Source organism: Heterodontus francisci, chromosome 15, assembly GCF_036365525.1.
Source record: "Heterodontus francisci isolate sHetFra1 chromosome 15, sHetFra1.hap1, whole genome shotgun sequence".
Lineage (NCBI taxonomy): Eukaryota > Metazoa > Chordata > Chondrichthyes > Heterodontiformes > Heterodontidae > Heterodontus > Heterodontus francisci.
In genome coordinates this window covers 15382260-15398931 of record NC_090385.1, presented here as the reverse complement: position 1 = coordinate 15398931, position 16672 = coordinate 15382260, and the positions used below count along the sequence as shown (strand labels likewise).

Below are 16672 nucleotides of genomic sequence, written 5' to 3'. Positions count from 1 at the left end.
TCAACTTTTTCCGAAGAGCAGTGTTACCTGACTGATACTGTCCGCACCATGAATTACAGACATCAGATTTTCCTTGTGTTCTTCTGCATTACTGCAGTGGTTGGCAATATCCACCCTTTCACTACTCTTCATAGATCGATCTTAATATGTACGACCAGGACACTTAGTGGACATATTGCACTTTGTGCATACATTTGACTGCCTCCTTCCTCCATAATAACGCCAACAGCCACTGTTTCCCACTGGTCTCACTACACTAAGGATGCTAAGACTCTTCCAAAACTGTTAGTGTAAGGGATACATTATTTAATGTAAAATCGATCTTCTGAACTCAGAAAAGAAAATACAAATTTGCATAAGCTGTAGCTGCTTACTACACACACACACATATATTATTGAAAAATTGCTTCATGGATCATGTATAAAATCATCCAAAAGCCCAGGCTCCCAAACTGACAAAGAACAAACAAAGAACAAAGAACAGTACAGCACAGGAACAGACCATTCGGCCCTCCAAGCCTGCGCCGATCTTGATGCCTGCCTAAATTAAAACCTTCTGCACTTCCGGGGACCGTATCCCTCTATTCCCATCCTATTCATGTATTTGTCAAGATGCATTTTCTAATTCCACCCCCATAACATCCCCCCAGCAAATCTGCTGCTTAAACCCTCATCCATGCCTTTGTTATTTCTGGACTTGACTATTCCAACACACTCCTAGTTGGTCTCCCACATTCTACTCTCAGTCAACTTGAAGCCATCCAAAATTCTGCTGCCCTTGTTTTAACTTGCACCAAGTTGCGTTTACCCATTTCCCCCTGTGCTCCTTGACACGCAGTGGTTTCCTGTTAAACAACTCCTCAATTTTAAAATTTGCATCCTTGTTTCCAAATCCCTCCATGGCCTCGCCCCTCCCTATCTCTGTAATTTCCTCCAGCCCTAAAACCCACTGAGATTTCTGCGCTCCTCTGATGCTGGTCTCTTGAGCAGCCCCAACTTTAATCACTCCACAACTGGTGGCTGTGCCTTCCACTGTCAAGGCCCTAAGCTCTGGAATTCTCTCCGTAAACGTCTCCAACTCTCTCCCTTTCCTTTCTCCTTAAAACCTACCGCTTTTACCAAGTTTTTGGCATCTGCCCTAATGTTGCCTTATGTGGCTTGGTGCCAAATTTTGCTTTATAATGCTCCTGTGGAGCCTCATGGGATATTTAATTATGTTAAAGGTGCTATATAAATACAAGTTGTGTTGTTGTTGAATGAGTCCTCTCCTGGCTGGGCTCTGAGAGACCAAGAGATGGGCAGTCAGAGAGTATCTGTGATCTGTGGAAGACCTCGCCATAGGGTGGCACAGTGGTGCAGTGGTTAGCACCGCAGCCTCACAGCTCCAGCGACCCGGGTTCAATTCTGGGTACTGCCTATGTGGAGTTTGCAAGTTCTCCCTGTGTCTGTGTGGGTTTTCTCCGGGTGCTCCGGTTTCCTCCCACAAGCCAAAAGACTTGCAGGTTGGTAGGTAAATTGGCCATTATAAATTGCCCCTAGTATAGGTAGGTGGTAGGTAAATATAGGGACAGGTGGGGATGTGGTAGGAATATGGGATTAGTGTAGGATTAGTATGGGTGGCTGATGGTCGGCACAGACTCGGTGGGCCGAAGGGCCTGTTTCAGTGCTGTATCTCTAAAAAAAAACTAAAAATAATCTATTTTAGTCTGGTAGGTGGAATAATGGTAGCTGTAAAGACCCGAAATGGAGCATTCAATATGAACCACAAAGGAATGGAGTAATACCACATGCATCAACCTGGCACTGATGCAAAGCTGGTTAAATGGATTCTGGTTCAATTTGTGTGGAATAATTCATGTTTGCTTATGTATTCATGTATTCTTCAGTTGCAGTGATTGCCAGAGCTGGCGGGCAGCCATAAAGGCGGGGCCAAAGTGTGGCAGGAAAAAAGACAGAAGTGCAAGGGGAGAGCCAACTGTGTAACAGCCCCGACAACCAATTTTATCTGCAGCACCTGTGGAAGAGTCTGTCACTCTAATATTGGCCTTTGTAGCCACTCCAGGCGCTGCTTCACAAACCACTGACCACCCCCAGGCACTTACCTATTGTCTCTCGAGACAAGGAGGCCAAAGAAAGAAGAAGAAGAATTCTTCCTTTTGTACCCAGTAACAATTTAACATCATTTGATCTTTTTTCTTTATTGTTTTAGATTAAAAGCATTTACATACTGAGTCTAAAATGTTTTTGAGTCAAATTGCTCTAATTTGTTTTCTCTGCTGCTAAGTATGCATCTTGGCCAAGACTAGTTTAATCACATGACTCCTTTTTAGGGTAAAGCTGTTAACCTGTTTGGATGAATGCAAAAAACACAAACAGAGGATGTGGTATCAGCAGGAAGTGTTACTGCCTTGCCAGCAATGGAGGCTCCTTTCAACGTTTCATTTGATTATGGGCTGATGAATGCTGCTACTGGCGAATAAAGTGAAAAGGAGCACACAGATGTCCTAGGGCCAGATTTATTAGCAAAATCCTTTGTAAGATATGAATATACAGATCAGCAAATGAAACACTATTAATTGTTACATTCTCACTGACAAATTTTGAACCTAAAAAGAGAAAGCTTCGTATAGCTTGACTATAGTTTATAATTTCTCTAGTCTGAGCCGACGTCTGTTCCCTGGCTCTGAAGTTGGAGAGAGGCAACGCCTACAAATGGGTTAGTGAAGAACCAGTAGACTGTTATGCAGATTCAAGCCACAGAGCTAACTAGGCAGCTAATAATGCTTTCGAATGGATTTCTGCTATCATTGGCCTGAAAGCTCTCAGCTTGCCCATCTATCTCATAATCTCAGTCCAAAACTAGCTTCATTTGCCAGTTGTGGCTCAGTTGGTAGCACTCTCATCTCTGAGTCAGAATTGTGCATTCAATTCCCACTCCAGAAACTGAGCACAAAAATCAAGGCTGACACTCCAGTGCAGAACTAAGAGAATGCTAAACTGTTGGCAGTGCTGGCTTTCAGATGAAACATTGAACTGAGGCCCTATATGCCCTCCCAGGTGGATGTAAAAGTTGCAGGATGCTATTTTGAAGAATGGCAAGGGACTTATCCCTGGCATCCTGGGAAATATTTATCCCTTAATTAACATCACTATAATATGTTATTTGGTCATTATCACATTGCTATTTGTGGGAGTTTGCCGTGTGCAAATTGGCTGCTACATTTGCTACGTTACAACAATACTTCAAAAATGCTTCATTGGCTGTAAAGCACTTTGGGACATTTTTCTCATGGATCATTTTGAAACACTTCACTTCTGTCACTAATCTTGTTGAGCTTCTTAGTTCCGATTGAGAAAATCCTCATCATCTCTCTTCACTCCACAGAACTACATGGGTTGAAGAGACTGATATGAGGTGTTTCACAAGGCAAATGGCCTGAGTACTTTTAAAAATGCTCTCTGTGCGCTCTGATGACACAAGATCTAATGGCAAGATCCGAGATGGTCATTTACTGATGGAGGTGGTTGGCAATGGGTAGAACATTTTCACCATCAATGTTATCTCCTCCCTTGCCCCGACTGGATGGCTACTTGGGCAGAAGAAAGGATGCAGTTGCTCAATTGAAGACCCCCACTTTGGATTGTATGATGTGTTGAAAGTATCTAAATGGCATCTTTATTGAAGCATTACCTGTGACTGCCTCCGTCGCTGCCTGTGGAGAATACTTGGCATCAGATGGCAGGACCGTATCTCCAACACAGAAGTCCTCGAGGTGGCCAACATCCCCAGCTTATACACAGTACTGAGTCAGCGGCGCTCGAGATGGCTTGGGCCATGTGAGCCGCATGGAAGATGGCAGGATCCCCAAGGACACATTGTACAGCGAGCTCGCCACTGGTATCAGACCCACCAGCCGTCCATGTCTCCGCTTTAAAGACGTCTGCAAACGCGATATGAAGTCCTGTGACATTGATCACAAGTCGTGGGAGTCAGTTGCCAGCGATCGTCAGAGCTGGCGGGCAGCCATAAAGGCGGGGCTAAAGTGTGGCGAGTCGAAGAGGCTTAGCAGTTGGCAGGAAAAAAGACAGAAGCGCAAGGGGAGAGCCAACTGCGAAACAGCCCTGACAACCAATTTTATCTGCAGCACCTGTGGAAGAGTCTGTCACTCTAATATTGGCCTTGATAGCCACTCCAGGCGCTGCTCCACAAACCACTGACCACCTGCAGGCGCTTACCCATTGTCTCCCGAGACAAGGAGGCCAAAGAAGAAGAAGACGACCTGTGACTGTTGATACTGCTCTAAACTGTGCAGTTTCTTCATGTAAGCGGTGCAGTCATTACCTTGTAATTTGCAAGACACTGAATTGTTATGCTGGATCTCAAAATTATCACTGCATCTTTGGACATGCAAGTTCAGAAGAGCATCAGAGAGACTCTCTTTTCATATATTTGTTCCTGAGATGTGGATGCTACTGCATTTATTGCTCAGAGAAGGTTGTAGAGGGGAGATGAGGACTTAAAGCAAATTGTGCTACAACAGGCTTGGTAGACCACTTCAGAGGGTATTATCAGTAGTCTGGGACTAGAGTCATATGTAGGCCAGATCAGCTGTACCAGCAAGTTTCATTCCCTGAAAGATGTTATGAACCAATTTGTCTTTCAGTGATACTGGTCCAAAAATTCAATTAAATAGCTTGCCATGTGAACACATCAGGCTAATCCAGTACCATAACCAGGACATGACTGTGCCCATGTCTGTACTGCTACTGCACACATCTAAACAAGTGAGAAGAACTATGACACATAATAAGATTTATAAGGAGAACCAATTATTAAAATTGCAGAATATTGCAACACAGGAGGCCATTTGGCCCATCGTGCCTGTGCCAGCTCTTTGAAAGAGCCATCCCATTAGTCCCACTCCCCTGCTCTTTTCTCATGGCCCTGTTTTTTTTTTCTTTTCGAGTATATACCCAATTCCCTTTTGAAAATTACTACTGAATCTGCGATCTCAACGATAAGAACTTGCTGATGCTAACAGTCTAATAATCCCTTTTACCATACGATTTCATTTTATTCTAAAATGTTTTCCCTAACAGCACTCAGTAAGGTATCATTATATTGCACATGGCTTACTCTGTAATCGTATGTGGAATCTGCATTTTCGTCACATGCTATGACCTCAGGTGCCATCCAGTAGGGTGTCCCAATGAAAGTATTCCTTTTCTCCATGGTCCTGTCCAGTTGAGCACTGACTCCAAAATCAACTGCAAAGGGACGTTAAACAATCACTCAGTATCATTTTAAAACATCACAACACAACACAAACGTGCATAATTGGGGGCCAGGCAGATTTGAAGCCTCCTACACTTAGCATTTTCTGCTGCTTCTTTAATTACTGTTTTTAGGATACCTCTAGCCAAGAAAATTTTTAAAAGTTTGTATTGCTATTTTAAAGCAAAGGATGAGTAATGTGTAAGTAGGCTGACGGCAAAATTTTTTTTGTACAGCAGAAAACTTAACAAGGTGCAGTCAGGAAATACTACAGCAAAGACTGGAGCATAGGAGCAAGAGTTGGCCATACGGCCCCTCGAGCCTGGTCTGTCATTCAATAACATCATGGTTTGAAGGAGAAAACATTGTAGGACTATGGGGAAAGCTTTGTTGGGGGTGGAGGGAAGTGAGACTAACTGGACTACTCTTTGAAAGAGCCAGTGTAGACTCAATGGGATGAATGGCCTCCTTCTGCGCTGCACAGTTGTATGATTCTATGGCTGATGTTCTATCTCAACTCCACTTTCCCACCGTATCCCCATATCCTTTGATTCCCTTACTGTCCAAAAACCTATCAATCTCAGTCTTGATTATACTCAATGACTGAGAATCCACAGTTCTCTGGGGTAGAGAATTCCAAAGATTCACAACCCTCAACAAAGAAATTTCTCCTCATTTCAGTCATGAATTTGAGCCTGGTGCGTACAGGCTTAAAAAGGAGTTGCACCAAAATGGTACTGAAGTGGAAGTGCAGCAAATGATGGTTAAATTTTGTATAAGGAGTGGAGTTGTGTAGATAATTTATAGCTCTCCCATGTAGGACGTGCATTGTCAAATTTATCTCCCAGTTTTACCTCTCATCCCTCCTTTCCTGCAGGCATGACTCATTGTTCCAGGGTGCCTACAGGTTTCTGTCATCTCACACAAATGAGCATTATTTCTGCATGAGCTGAGGCAGTATCAACAGGTTGTTCCATTCTAGGGCATCACTGCCAACCTGAAGCGCACTTACAGTAATGAGAATCTTTCATCTATTCTTCCCTGCTTTATGCAAAATAATGAGACCAATATAGTTTCTCTACTGCTACCCCATCTCAGAGCAATTTAGTTCAATCCAGGAATAGAACCTGGGACCCTCCTTGTTCCGATGACTCAGTATCATACCAGCAGATGCTCTTATCTATATGAGGTACCTCAATACCTCAGAAGCCACTCTGGTTGCTGCTTTTTGTGCATTTATGCAGAATAGTACACAACTAATTTTGTAAAATGTCGGTTAAGTGGAAGGATCTTTAGTCTGTAAAGATATGCATTATTTCTGGGTAGTCAATCACAGTAACATTGGGAGAGATTACGAAGGGACCAATTGAATTGGAGGTTTATCCAATTCATCGCTGCAAGACACATTGGGATCCTCTTTCTGTGATTATTTCCTTGTTACACAAAAGCCAATAGAGCTTCTAACATTTCAGAGAAATGCTTACCAAGCTTTACTTCTGCATTCTCGGTCAATAACACATTCTGTCCTTTGATGTCACGATGGATAACATGGTGGGAATGAAGATGGGCCAGTCCCTGCAAGTGCAATTCAACATAAAGTAACACTGCAAGTTACATGGTAGAACATGGACATTTGTCCGGACATTATTTAGATACTGGGGCTCAGTTGGCAAGACAGCTAAAGCGTAATGCAGAAAGACACCAGTAACGTGGGTTCAGTCCCTGTACCAGCTGTAGTAGTGCATGGAGACCTGCCTCCTCCTGTGCTTGTGGGGTGGTGACCCTCAAGCTATACATTACCAACTATCTCTCTCTAATGGAATACAATGCCGATGGTCCTTTGGGACTACAGCTAGAACAACAATCCTGATGGCTGTTTGAACAGTGAATATAAAAAGAACTTAGGCTGGAGATTGAAATAGGGAGGGGTGAAGCCATGGAGGGATTTGAAAACAAATAACAGAACTGCAAAATTGATTTATTGCTGAACTGGGAGCCAATATGGATCAACAAGCACAGGGTGATAGGTGAGCAGGACTTAGTGCCAGTTATTTTAAGGATAGCACAGGCTGATCACAACATACAAATTAGGAGCAGGAGCAGGCCACTCCGCCCTTTTAGCCTGCTCTGCCATTCAATAAGTTCATGGCTGAACTGATTACACCACATTTCCACCTACCCCCGATAACCTTTCACTCCTTTGTTTATCAAGAATCTATCTACCTCTGCCTTAAAAATATTCAAAGACTCTGCTTCCACTCTCTTTTGAGGAGGAGAATCCCAAAGACTCACGAAAGAGAGTCTTCTGAGAGAAAAAAAATTCTCCACATCTTTAATGTGCAACCCCTTATTTTTAAATAGTGACCCCCTAGTTCTAGATTCTCCCACAAGGGGAAACATCCTTTCCACATCCACCCTGTCAAGACTCCTCAGGATCTTATAGAGAGATACCGCACTGAAACAGGCCCTTCGGGCAACCAAGTCTGTGCTGACCAACAACCCCCCATTTATACTAATCCTACATTAATCCCACATTTCCTACCACATCCCCACCATTCCCCTACCACCTACCTACACTAGGGGCAATTTACAATGGCCAATTTACCTATCAACTGCAAGTCTTTGGCTGTGGAAGGAAACCAGAGCACCCATTGGAAACCCACACAGTCACAGGGAGAACTTGCAAACTCCACACAGGCAGTACCCAGAACCAAACCCAGGTCGCTGGCGCTGTGAAGCTGCAGTGCTAACCACTGCACCACTGTGCCGCCCGCAACACATGTTCCAATCAAGTCGCCTCTTACTTTTCTAAATTCCAGCGGATACAAGCCCAGCCTGTCCAATATTTCCTCGTAAGACCGCCCGCATTCCAGGTATCAGTCTAGTAAAGCTTCTCTGTACTGCCTCCAATGCATTTACATCCTTCCTTAAATAAGGACACCAATACTGTACACAGTACTCCAGATGTGGGCTCACCAATGCCCTGTATAGCTGAAGCATAACCTCCCTACTTTTGTATTTAATTCCCCTCGCGATAAACAATAACATTCTATTGGCTTTCCTAATTGTGTACTGTACCTGCATACTAACCTTTTGCGATTTATGCACTAGGACACTCAGATCCCTCTGCATCTCAGAGCTTTGCAATCTCTCACCATTTACATAATATGCTTCTTTTTGTTCTTCCTGCCAAAGTGGACAATTTCACGCTTTCCCACATCATACTCCATTTGCCAGGTCTTTGCCCACTCACTTAACCTATCTATGTCCCTTTGTAGCTCCCTTATGTCCTCTTCATAAGCTACTTTCCTACCTATCTTTGTGTCATCAGAAAATTTAGCAACCATACCTTCCGTCCCTTCATCTAAGTCATTTATATAAACTGTAAAATGTTGAGGCCCCAGCACTGATCCCTGTGGCACACCACTTGTTACATCTTGCCAACCAGAAAATGACCATTTATGCCTACTCTCTGTTTCCTGTTAGCTAGCCAATCTTCTATCCATGCCAATATGTTACCCTCTGCACCATGAGCTTTTATTTTCTGCAATAACCTTTGATGTGGCACCTTATCAAATGCCTTCTGGAAATCTAAGTACAATATATCCACCGGTTCCCTTTTATCCACAGCACATGTAACTCCCTCAAAGAACTCCAATAAATTGGTTAAACATGATTTCCCTTTCACAAATCTATGTTGTCTCTGCCTACTTACCTTGAATTTTTCTAAATGTCCTGCTATAAAGTCTCTCATAATAGCTTCTAACATTTTCATTAAGACAGATGTTAAGCTAACTGGCCTGTAGTATCCTGCTTTCTGTCTCTCTCCCTTTTGATTACATTCACTATTTTGCAATCTAATGGAACATTCCCCGAATCTAGGGAATATTGGAAAATTAAAACTAACGCATCAACTATCTCACTAGCCACTTCTTTTAACACCCTAGGATGAAGTCAATCAGCACTCGGGGACTTGTCAGCCCATAGCTCCAACAATTTATTCAGTACCACTTCCCTGGTGATTGAAATTTTCTTGAGTTCCTCCCTCCCTTCCATTTCCTGACTTACAGCTAATACTGGGATGTTACTTGTATCCTCAATAGTGAAAACCGATACAAAATATCTGTTCAATTCACCTGCCATCTCCTTATTATCCATTATTAATTCCCTAAACTCACTTTCCATTTGACCAACACTTTTCTTTTTTAAATATCTATGGAAACTCTTACTATCTGTCTTTATATTTCTAGCTCGCTTTTTCTCGTACTCTAATTTTACCTTCCTTATCAATCTTTTAGTCATTCTTTGCTGTTGTTTATATTCTGTCCAATCTTCTGACCTGCCTCCCATCTTTGCGCAAATATAGGCTTTTTCTTTAAGTTTGATACTGTTTTAGCTGATACTGTCTTTAACTGTTTTAGTTAACCACAGATGGCGGGTCCCACCCTTGGAATTCTTCTTTCTCGTTGAAATGTATCCATTCTGTGTATTCTGAAATAGCCCTGTATCCCCTTAAATGTCTGCCACTGCATCTCTATTGACCTATCCGTTAACCTAATTTGCCAGTTCACTTGAGCTAGATCTGCTTTCATGCCCTCATAATTGCCCTTATTTAAGTTTAAAATACTAGTCTTGGACCCACTCTTCTTTCCCTTAAACAAGTAAAAGAAGTTCTGTGAAAGGAGTCCCTCAATGAGAACAGTTCTTTGGGTTTGACAAAATATTCCCCTTATCTCATCACTCATATCAAACAAACATTGTTAAAAGCTCTGATTTGAAGTGGCAACACTGCATTCTGGAATAGCTTCAAAAATAATAAACTTCTGTAACAGCAGGTTTTCATTAGCTGTTAAAGAGCGGAAGCTGATCAGGTTTAGCTCCTTAGGATTGGATGTAACTCAATGAAGCTGGTTGTACAAAACATATTTTATGAATAAGACCTATTGGACTGGGATTAGCACAAAGCCAAATATACCTTACCGCACCATTTGAAAGGGTCCCTTTAATCATAAAGAGTGTGAAATTGGACATGGAGGGGACACAGAACACGCGGTATCATCGGTTTCCAGTGATACGCCCTGCCCCATATTCAGCTCCACGGACTTGTATAGAACTAAACATAGGGTGTGTTGTATAAGGGGTGCCAAATGCAATACAGCCTGTTTTACGTCCCTTGCCCAAGTCTAATTTCACCCTCAAAACGACTGCATGATAAATGGATAGGCTCTCAGGAAAACTTATTTTAAACTCAGATAATTTACTAAAAAGCCCAAACCCTGAACAACCCAGCTAGCTTCAAACCCAAGCCCCTTGGCACCCCAAATCTCTCAATAACTCAGCATGCAATACCCAACTCTGCAATACCCAGCAACTGAAATATCCAGCAACTGAAATACCCAGCCCCGCAATCGCCAGCCCCGCAATAGCCAGCTCCGCAATAGCCAGCTCCGCAATAGCCAGCTCCGCAATAGCCAGCTCTTCAATAGCCAGCCTCGCAATAGCCAGCCCCGCAATAGCCAGCCCCGCAATAGCCAGCCCCGCAATAGCCAGCCCCGCACTAGCCAGCCCCGCACTAGCCAGCCCCGCAATAGCCAGCCCCGCAATAGCCAGCCCCGCAATAGCCAGCCCCGCAATAGCCAGCCCCGCAATAGCCAGCCGCGCAATAGCCAGCCCCGCAACAGCCAGCCCCGCAATAGCCAGCCTCGCAATAGCCAGCTCCGCAATAGCCAGCTTCGCAATAGCCAGCCCCGCAATAGCCAGCCCCGCAATAGCCAGCCCCGCAATAGCCAGCCCCGCAATAGCCAGCCCCGCAATAGCCAGCCCCGCAATAGCCAGCCTCGCAATAGCCAGCCGCGCAATAGCCAGCCCCGCAATAGCCAGCCTCGCAATAGCCAGCCGCACAATAGCCAGCCCCGCAATAGCCAGCCTCGCAATAGCCAGCCCCGCAATAGCCAGCCGCGCAATAGCAAGCCCCGCAATAGCCAGTCTCGCAATAGCCAGCCCCGCAATAGCCAGCCCCGCAATAGCCAGCCCCGCAATAGCCAGCCGCGCAATAGCCAGCCGCGCAATAGCCAGCCCCGCAATAGCCAGCCCCGCAATAGCCAGCCGCACAATAGCCAGCCCCGCAATAGCCAGCCCCGCAATAGCCAGCCCCGCAATAGCCAGCCCCGCAATAGCCAGCCTCGCAATAGCCAGCCGCGCAATAGCCAGCCGCGCAATAGCCAGCCGCGCAATAGCCAGCCTCGCAATAGCCAGCCCCGCAATAGCCAGCCCCGCAATAGCCAGTCTCGCAATAGCCAGCCGCGCAATAGCCAGTCTCGCAATAGCCAGTCTCGCAATAGCCAGTCTCGCAATAGCCAGCCCCGCAATAGCCAGCCCCGCAATAGCCAGCCTCGCAATAGCCAGCCTCGCAATAGCCAGCCCCGCAATAGCCAGCCTCGCAATAGCCAGCCCCGCAATAGCCAGCCCCGCAATAGCCAGCCCCGCAATAGCCAGCCGCACAATAGCCAGCCGCACAATAGCCAGTCTCGCAATAGCCAGCCCCGCAATAGCCGGCCCCGCAATAGCCGGCCCCGCAATAGCCGGCCCCGCAATAGCCGGCCTCGCAATAGCCGGCCTCGCAATAGCCGGCCTCGCAATAGCCGGCCCCGCAATAGCCGGCCCCGCAATAGCCGGCCCCGCAATAGCCGGCCCCGCAATAGCCGGCCCCGCAGTAGCCAGCCTCGCAATAGCCAGCCCCGCAATAGCCAGCCTCGCAATAGCCAGCCCCGCAATAGCCAGCCCCGCAATAGCCAGCCCCGCAATAGCCAGCCCCGCAATAGCCAGCCCCGCAATAGCCAGCCTCGCAATAGCCAGCCCCGCAATAGCCAGCCCCGCAATAGCCAGCCCCGCAATAGCCAGCCCTGAAATGCCCATCCCTAAAATGCCCAGCCCTAGCAATATCCAGCCGCCCTAAAAACAAAAATCGGAGGTCACAGGTACCTCTGGTGGTGGCGCATTTCTGATGGAGATTAAAGCATGCAACACCACTCCTGTCAGAAAAAAAATGAATGATTAAACCGCATTTCAGAACTGGTTGGAAGATAATGATCTGCTGGCTTTGCTTAACCTTCAGAACTTTGCATCCAAGCAACAGAAGCTAGAAACTTCAACTTCTAAGGCACAGATCAAAACCACAGGTGTGTTCATTAAAGGTCTAAATAAGGTGTCATTAAAGTAACAACGCGATAAAATGGGTTTTTTGACTGGACTTCAAACCTACCCGAAGAACCTCTCGACAGATGTATGCTATCCAGTCTTCTTTCAAACAGTTCCCTTTGGTTTTCTTGACCAAATCAGTTACAGAGCCTGCCCCACAGAACTCCATAACTAGCTGTAATCAAAAGTCAAAAGCAAAGTGAGAAGAAATGGTGGACTTTAACATTACAGCCAGATGACAGCCAGAGGGAATTATATAACACGTCGAATTTCCAGAACAGACACAGGCCATTCAGCTGATCAGCTCAAAGTTGGTTTTTATACTCCATACCAGCCTCCGCCCACCCTAACAGTATAAACATATCTTTCTATTCCTTTCTCTCTAGCTTCAGTGCGTCTAAGGTATTCACTTTAACTATTCCACCTGGTAGCAAGTTCCACATTCTAACCACTTTGTGGTTAAAGAAGTTTCTCCTGAATTCATACTGAATTTATTAGTGATCCTTAGTTTTGAACTCCCTTACAACTGGAAACATCTTCTCGATGTCCACCCTATTGGACCCCTACTAATTTCAAAAGAACATTACATAGACATGAGATGAAAAGAGCTGTTTGGCCCAATTGGTCCATGTTGGTGTTTATCCTCCCCAAAATCAGTCGTCTTAATCCCATGACTTTCTGTCCAAACAATTCTTAATCCAATTTGTTACCTTCGCCCAAGGGCTGGATTTTATTCCGCCGAAGGCTGGGGGGAGGGGGGGTGGGGGGTGGGGAGGGGGGGTGGGGGGTGGGGAAGAGACCCCGCCTTGGCCCTCTGTCAGACCCCCGTTGCTATTTCATGGGGGGCAGGCAATTAGCAGCCCGCCGTCGGGGACGCTATCACTTTAAGGGAAAAGCTCCCACCTCCAATTGAAGGCTGGCAGCGCTACAGTACCAGCAGCGTCACCTGGAGAGGTGGCCACTGCTGGTGCTATAGAAGGCCCTTGCACACCATGATCACAGTCTCTTCTTTCGGAGTAAGCCTGCTATATCATTGCTGAGTTATAGATCTGTGTTTACATGTGCTGAGGATTGGATTTAAGACAGCCACATTCATTCAATTTCACTTTGGCCAACAGGACACTACCATCACGTCAATAAAAGCAAAATACTGCAGATGCTGGAAACCTGAAATAAAAACAAAAAGTGCTGGAAATACTCAGCAGGTTTGGCAGCATCTGTGGAGAAAGAAGCAAAGTTAACGTTTCAGTTCAGTGACCTTTCATCAGAACTGGTAAAAGTTAGAAATGTAATAGGCTTTGAGCAAATGAAAAGGGGGAGGGGGGAGAACAAGAAAAGGGAAGGTAAATACGAACATACGAATTAGGAGCAGGTGTTGGCCACTCGGTCCTTCAAGCCTGCTCCACCATTCAGTAAGTTCATGGCTGAACTGATTACTCCACATTTCCACCTACCTCCGATAAGCTTCCACCCCTTGGGTGTGTGGGTAGGGCAGAGAGCAGGAGAGATTAAATGACAAAGATGTCACGGAACAAAGGCAAAGGGAGTGTTAATAGTTGTACTAAGAGACAAAGCATTAGTCCAGAGAGAATGTTAATGGCAGAATAATGAACAGCTCTGTCCGAAAGCAAAAACATGAAAAACATGTTTAAGACAGGCCTGTGGTTAAAAAATAAAATAAAATAAAACAAAATAAAATAAAGTAAGATAAAATAAAATAAAATGGCAGTCATTGAACTCAATGTTAAGTCCAGAAGGCTGTGAAGTGCCTAATCGGAAGACGAGGTGCTGTTCCTCGAGCTTGCGTTGAGGTTCACTGGAACACTGCAGCAGGCCAAGGACAGAAATGTTGGCATGTGAGCAGGGTGGTGAATTAAAATGGCAAGAAAACGGAAGCTCAGGGCCATGCTTGTGGATTGAGTGGACGTGTTCCGCTAAGCGGTCACGTAGATTGCCTTTGTTCCACGACATCTTTGCCATTTAATCTCTCCTGCCCTCTGCCTTATCACACACCTTCCCTTCTTCCCCCCTCCCCCTTTTCACTTGCTCAAAGTATATTACATTTCTAACCTTTGCCAGTTCTGATGAAGGGTCACAGACCTGAAACATTAACTCTGTTTCTCTCTCCACAGATTGTGCCAGAGCTGCTGAGTATTTCCAGCACTTTCTGTTTTTTATTTACTACTATCACATCAGTCTGGCACCAGCCACTCGATGATTTAATTCAGATTGTTATTCTGTTGCTAGTTTCTGGGAAGCTTGGTGCTCTGGGTTTATGGTAAACTGGAATTTAATTAAGGCTGTCAGTCTCTTTTTATGTAGATTTGGACTGCTTTGAAACCCAGGTTGTGGAGAATTAAATGTACACAAAATTAAACACAGAATTAAATGAAACACAAAAGTCCGAGTGTATCAAGCCTGTGTCTTCAATACCTTGCTCTACGCAGCAAGGCCTGGACGACATACGTCAGCCAAGACCGACGTCTCAATTCATTCCATCTTTGCTGCCTCCGGAGAATCCTTGGCATCAGGTGGCAGGACCATATCTCCAACGCAGAAGTCCTCGAGGCGGCCAACATCCCCAGCATATACACCCTACTGAGCCAGCGGCGCTTGAGATGGCTTGGCTATGTGAGCCGCATGGAAGATGGCAGGATCCCCAAGGACACATTGTACAGCGAGCTCGTCACTGGTATCAGACCCACCGGCCGTCCATGTCTCTGCTTTAAAGACGTCTGCAAACGTGATATGAAATCCTGTGACATTGACCACAAGTCGTGGAAGTCAGTTGCCAGTGATCGCCAGAGCTGGCGGGCAGCCATAAAGGCAGGGCTAAAGTGTGGCAAGTCAAAGAGACTGAGCAGTTGGCAGGAAAAAAGACAAGGGTAGAGCCAACTGTGTAACAGCCCCGACAACCAATTTTATCTGCAACACCTGTGGAAGAGTCTGTCACTCTAGAATTGGCCTTTATAGCCACTCCAGGCACTGCTTCACAAACCACTGACTACCTCCAGGCGCTTACCCATTGTCTCTTGAGACAAGGAGGCCAAAGAAGAAGAAGAAGAAGATCCACTGTTGCATTGGACTGAGTTCCATACTGTTGCCTTTTCATCCGGATTGAGAGATTCCACTAGTTACAGTGCTCTCTTAACATAAGAGCATAAGAAATAGGAACAGGAGTAGACCAGCGTATCTACTCCACCATTCATTACGATCATGGCTGATCTTACGTTTGAACTCCACTTTACTGCCTGCTGATGAGATAGGGGGTGATTTAGTGAAGCTGAGGGGGGGGGGGGTATTCCTGGGGATGGGGGGGGCAGCCATTACTGCTGGTGGGAGGAGGGGAGACCCTCTGGGGGCCATGGATGGGTTCCACAGGAGGGCCCCCCTGACCTCGCTGGGAGGCCGCCAGGCTTTACCTGGCAGCATCTCCCCTCGCGTGTGGGCCACTCCACCTTCAACAAGATTGAGGCAGAGGCAAGAAGGCCATTAATTGGCCACTTAAGGGCTTCAAGTGGCCTCAGGCAAGAAGGTTGTCCTCTGTCTTCCCCGCCCCAGACAAAATGGCAGGGGGCAAGGGCGATGTCAGGAACGGTGACCCCTGCCATTTTTTTTGGCCCCCTCTCCATGTCCATCTCCAAGAACAGAACAAAATCCTGCCCTAAATCTTCTCCAAATGTCCCCTGACAAAGTCTTTCTAAAAATCAAAATACATCAATTCCCCCATCCACCATATGTGCCACCTCCCAAAGAATGCCATCAGGTATGTCAACATGATCTTTTCTAAAACCCTGTTGAATGCTTCTAACTATATTCTTGCTATCTAGATATTTAGCAATTTATCTTTAAAACTTGGTAGAATGCTGCCTTGTTGTCCAGAGCAGTCACTCTCACCTCACCTCTGCAATTCAGTAGTTCACTTTGGTCGTAAAACTAGAAAAGCAGAATATTTTTTAAAAGTGTGAAACTGTTAAATGTTGATGTTCAGAGAGACTTGGGGGTACTCGTACAAGGAACGCACAAAATTAATATGCAGGTGTAGCAAGCTATTAGGAAGGCAAATGGCATGTTGGCCTTTATTGCAAGGGGATTGGAGTGCAGAAATAAAGAAGTCTTACTAAAATTGTATAGAGCTTTGGTGAGACCACACCTGGAATATTGTGTGCAGTTTTGGTCTCCACATTTAAGAAAGGATAT

General features: G+C 45.5%; 1 protein-coding gene across 7 annotated transcripts in view; it reads right to left on the bottom strand.

Moving 5' to 3' along the window:
* si:zfos-2326c3.2 (mitogen-activated protein kinase kinase kinase kinase 4) overlaps positions 1–16672 on the bottom strand; it is a 337746-nt gene that overhangs the window by 195516 nt on the left and 125558 nt on the right. For all 7 annotated transcript variants that reach the window (XM_068047141.1, XM_068047135.1, XM_068047137.1 and 4 more), the window contains 3 exons: positions 12537–12647; positions 6760–6850; positions 5138–5268 (listed from right to left, as the gene is read on the bottom strand). In XM_068047141.1, the coding sequence (XP_067903242.1) occupies positions 5138–5268; positions 6760–6850; positions 12537–12647 (333 nt within the window). The remainder of the gene's footprint in view (positions 1–5137; positions 5269–6759; positions 6851–12536; positions 12648–16672) is intronic.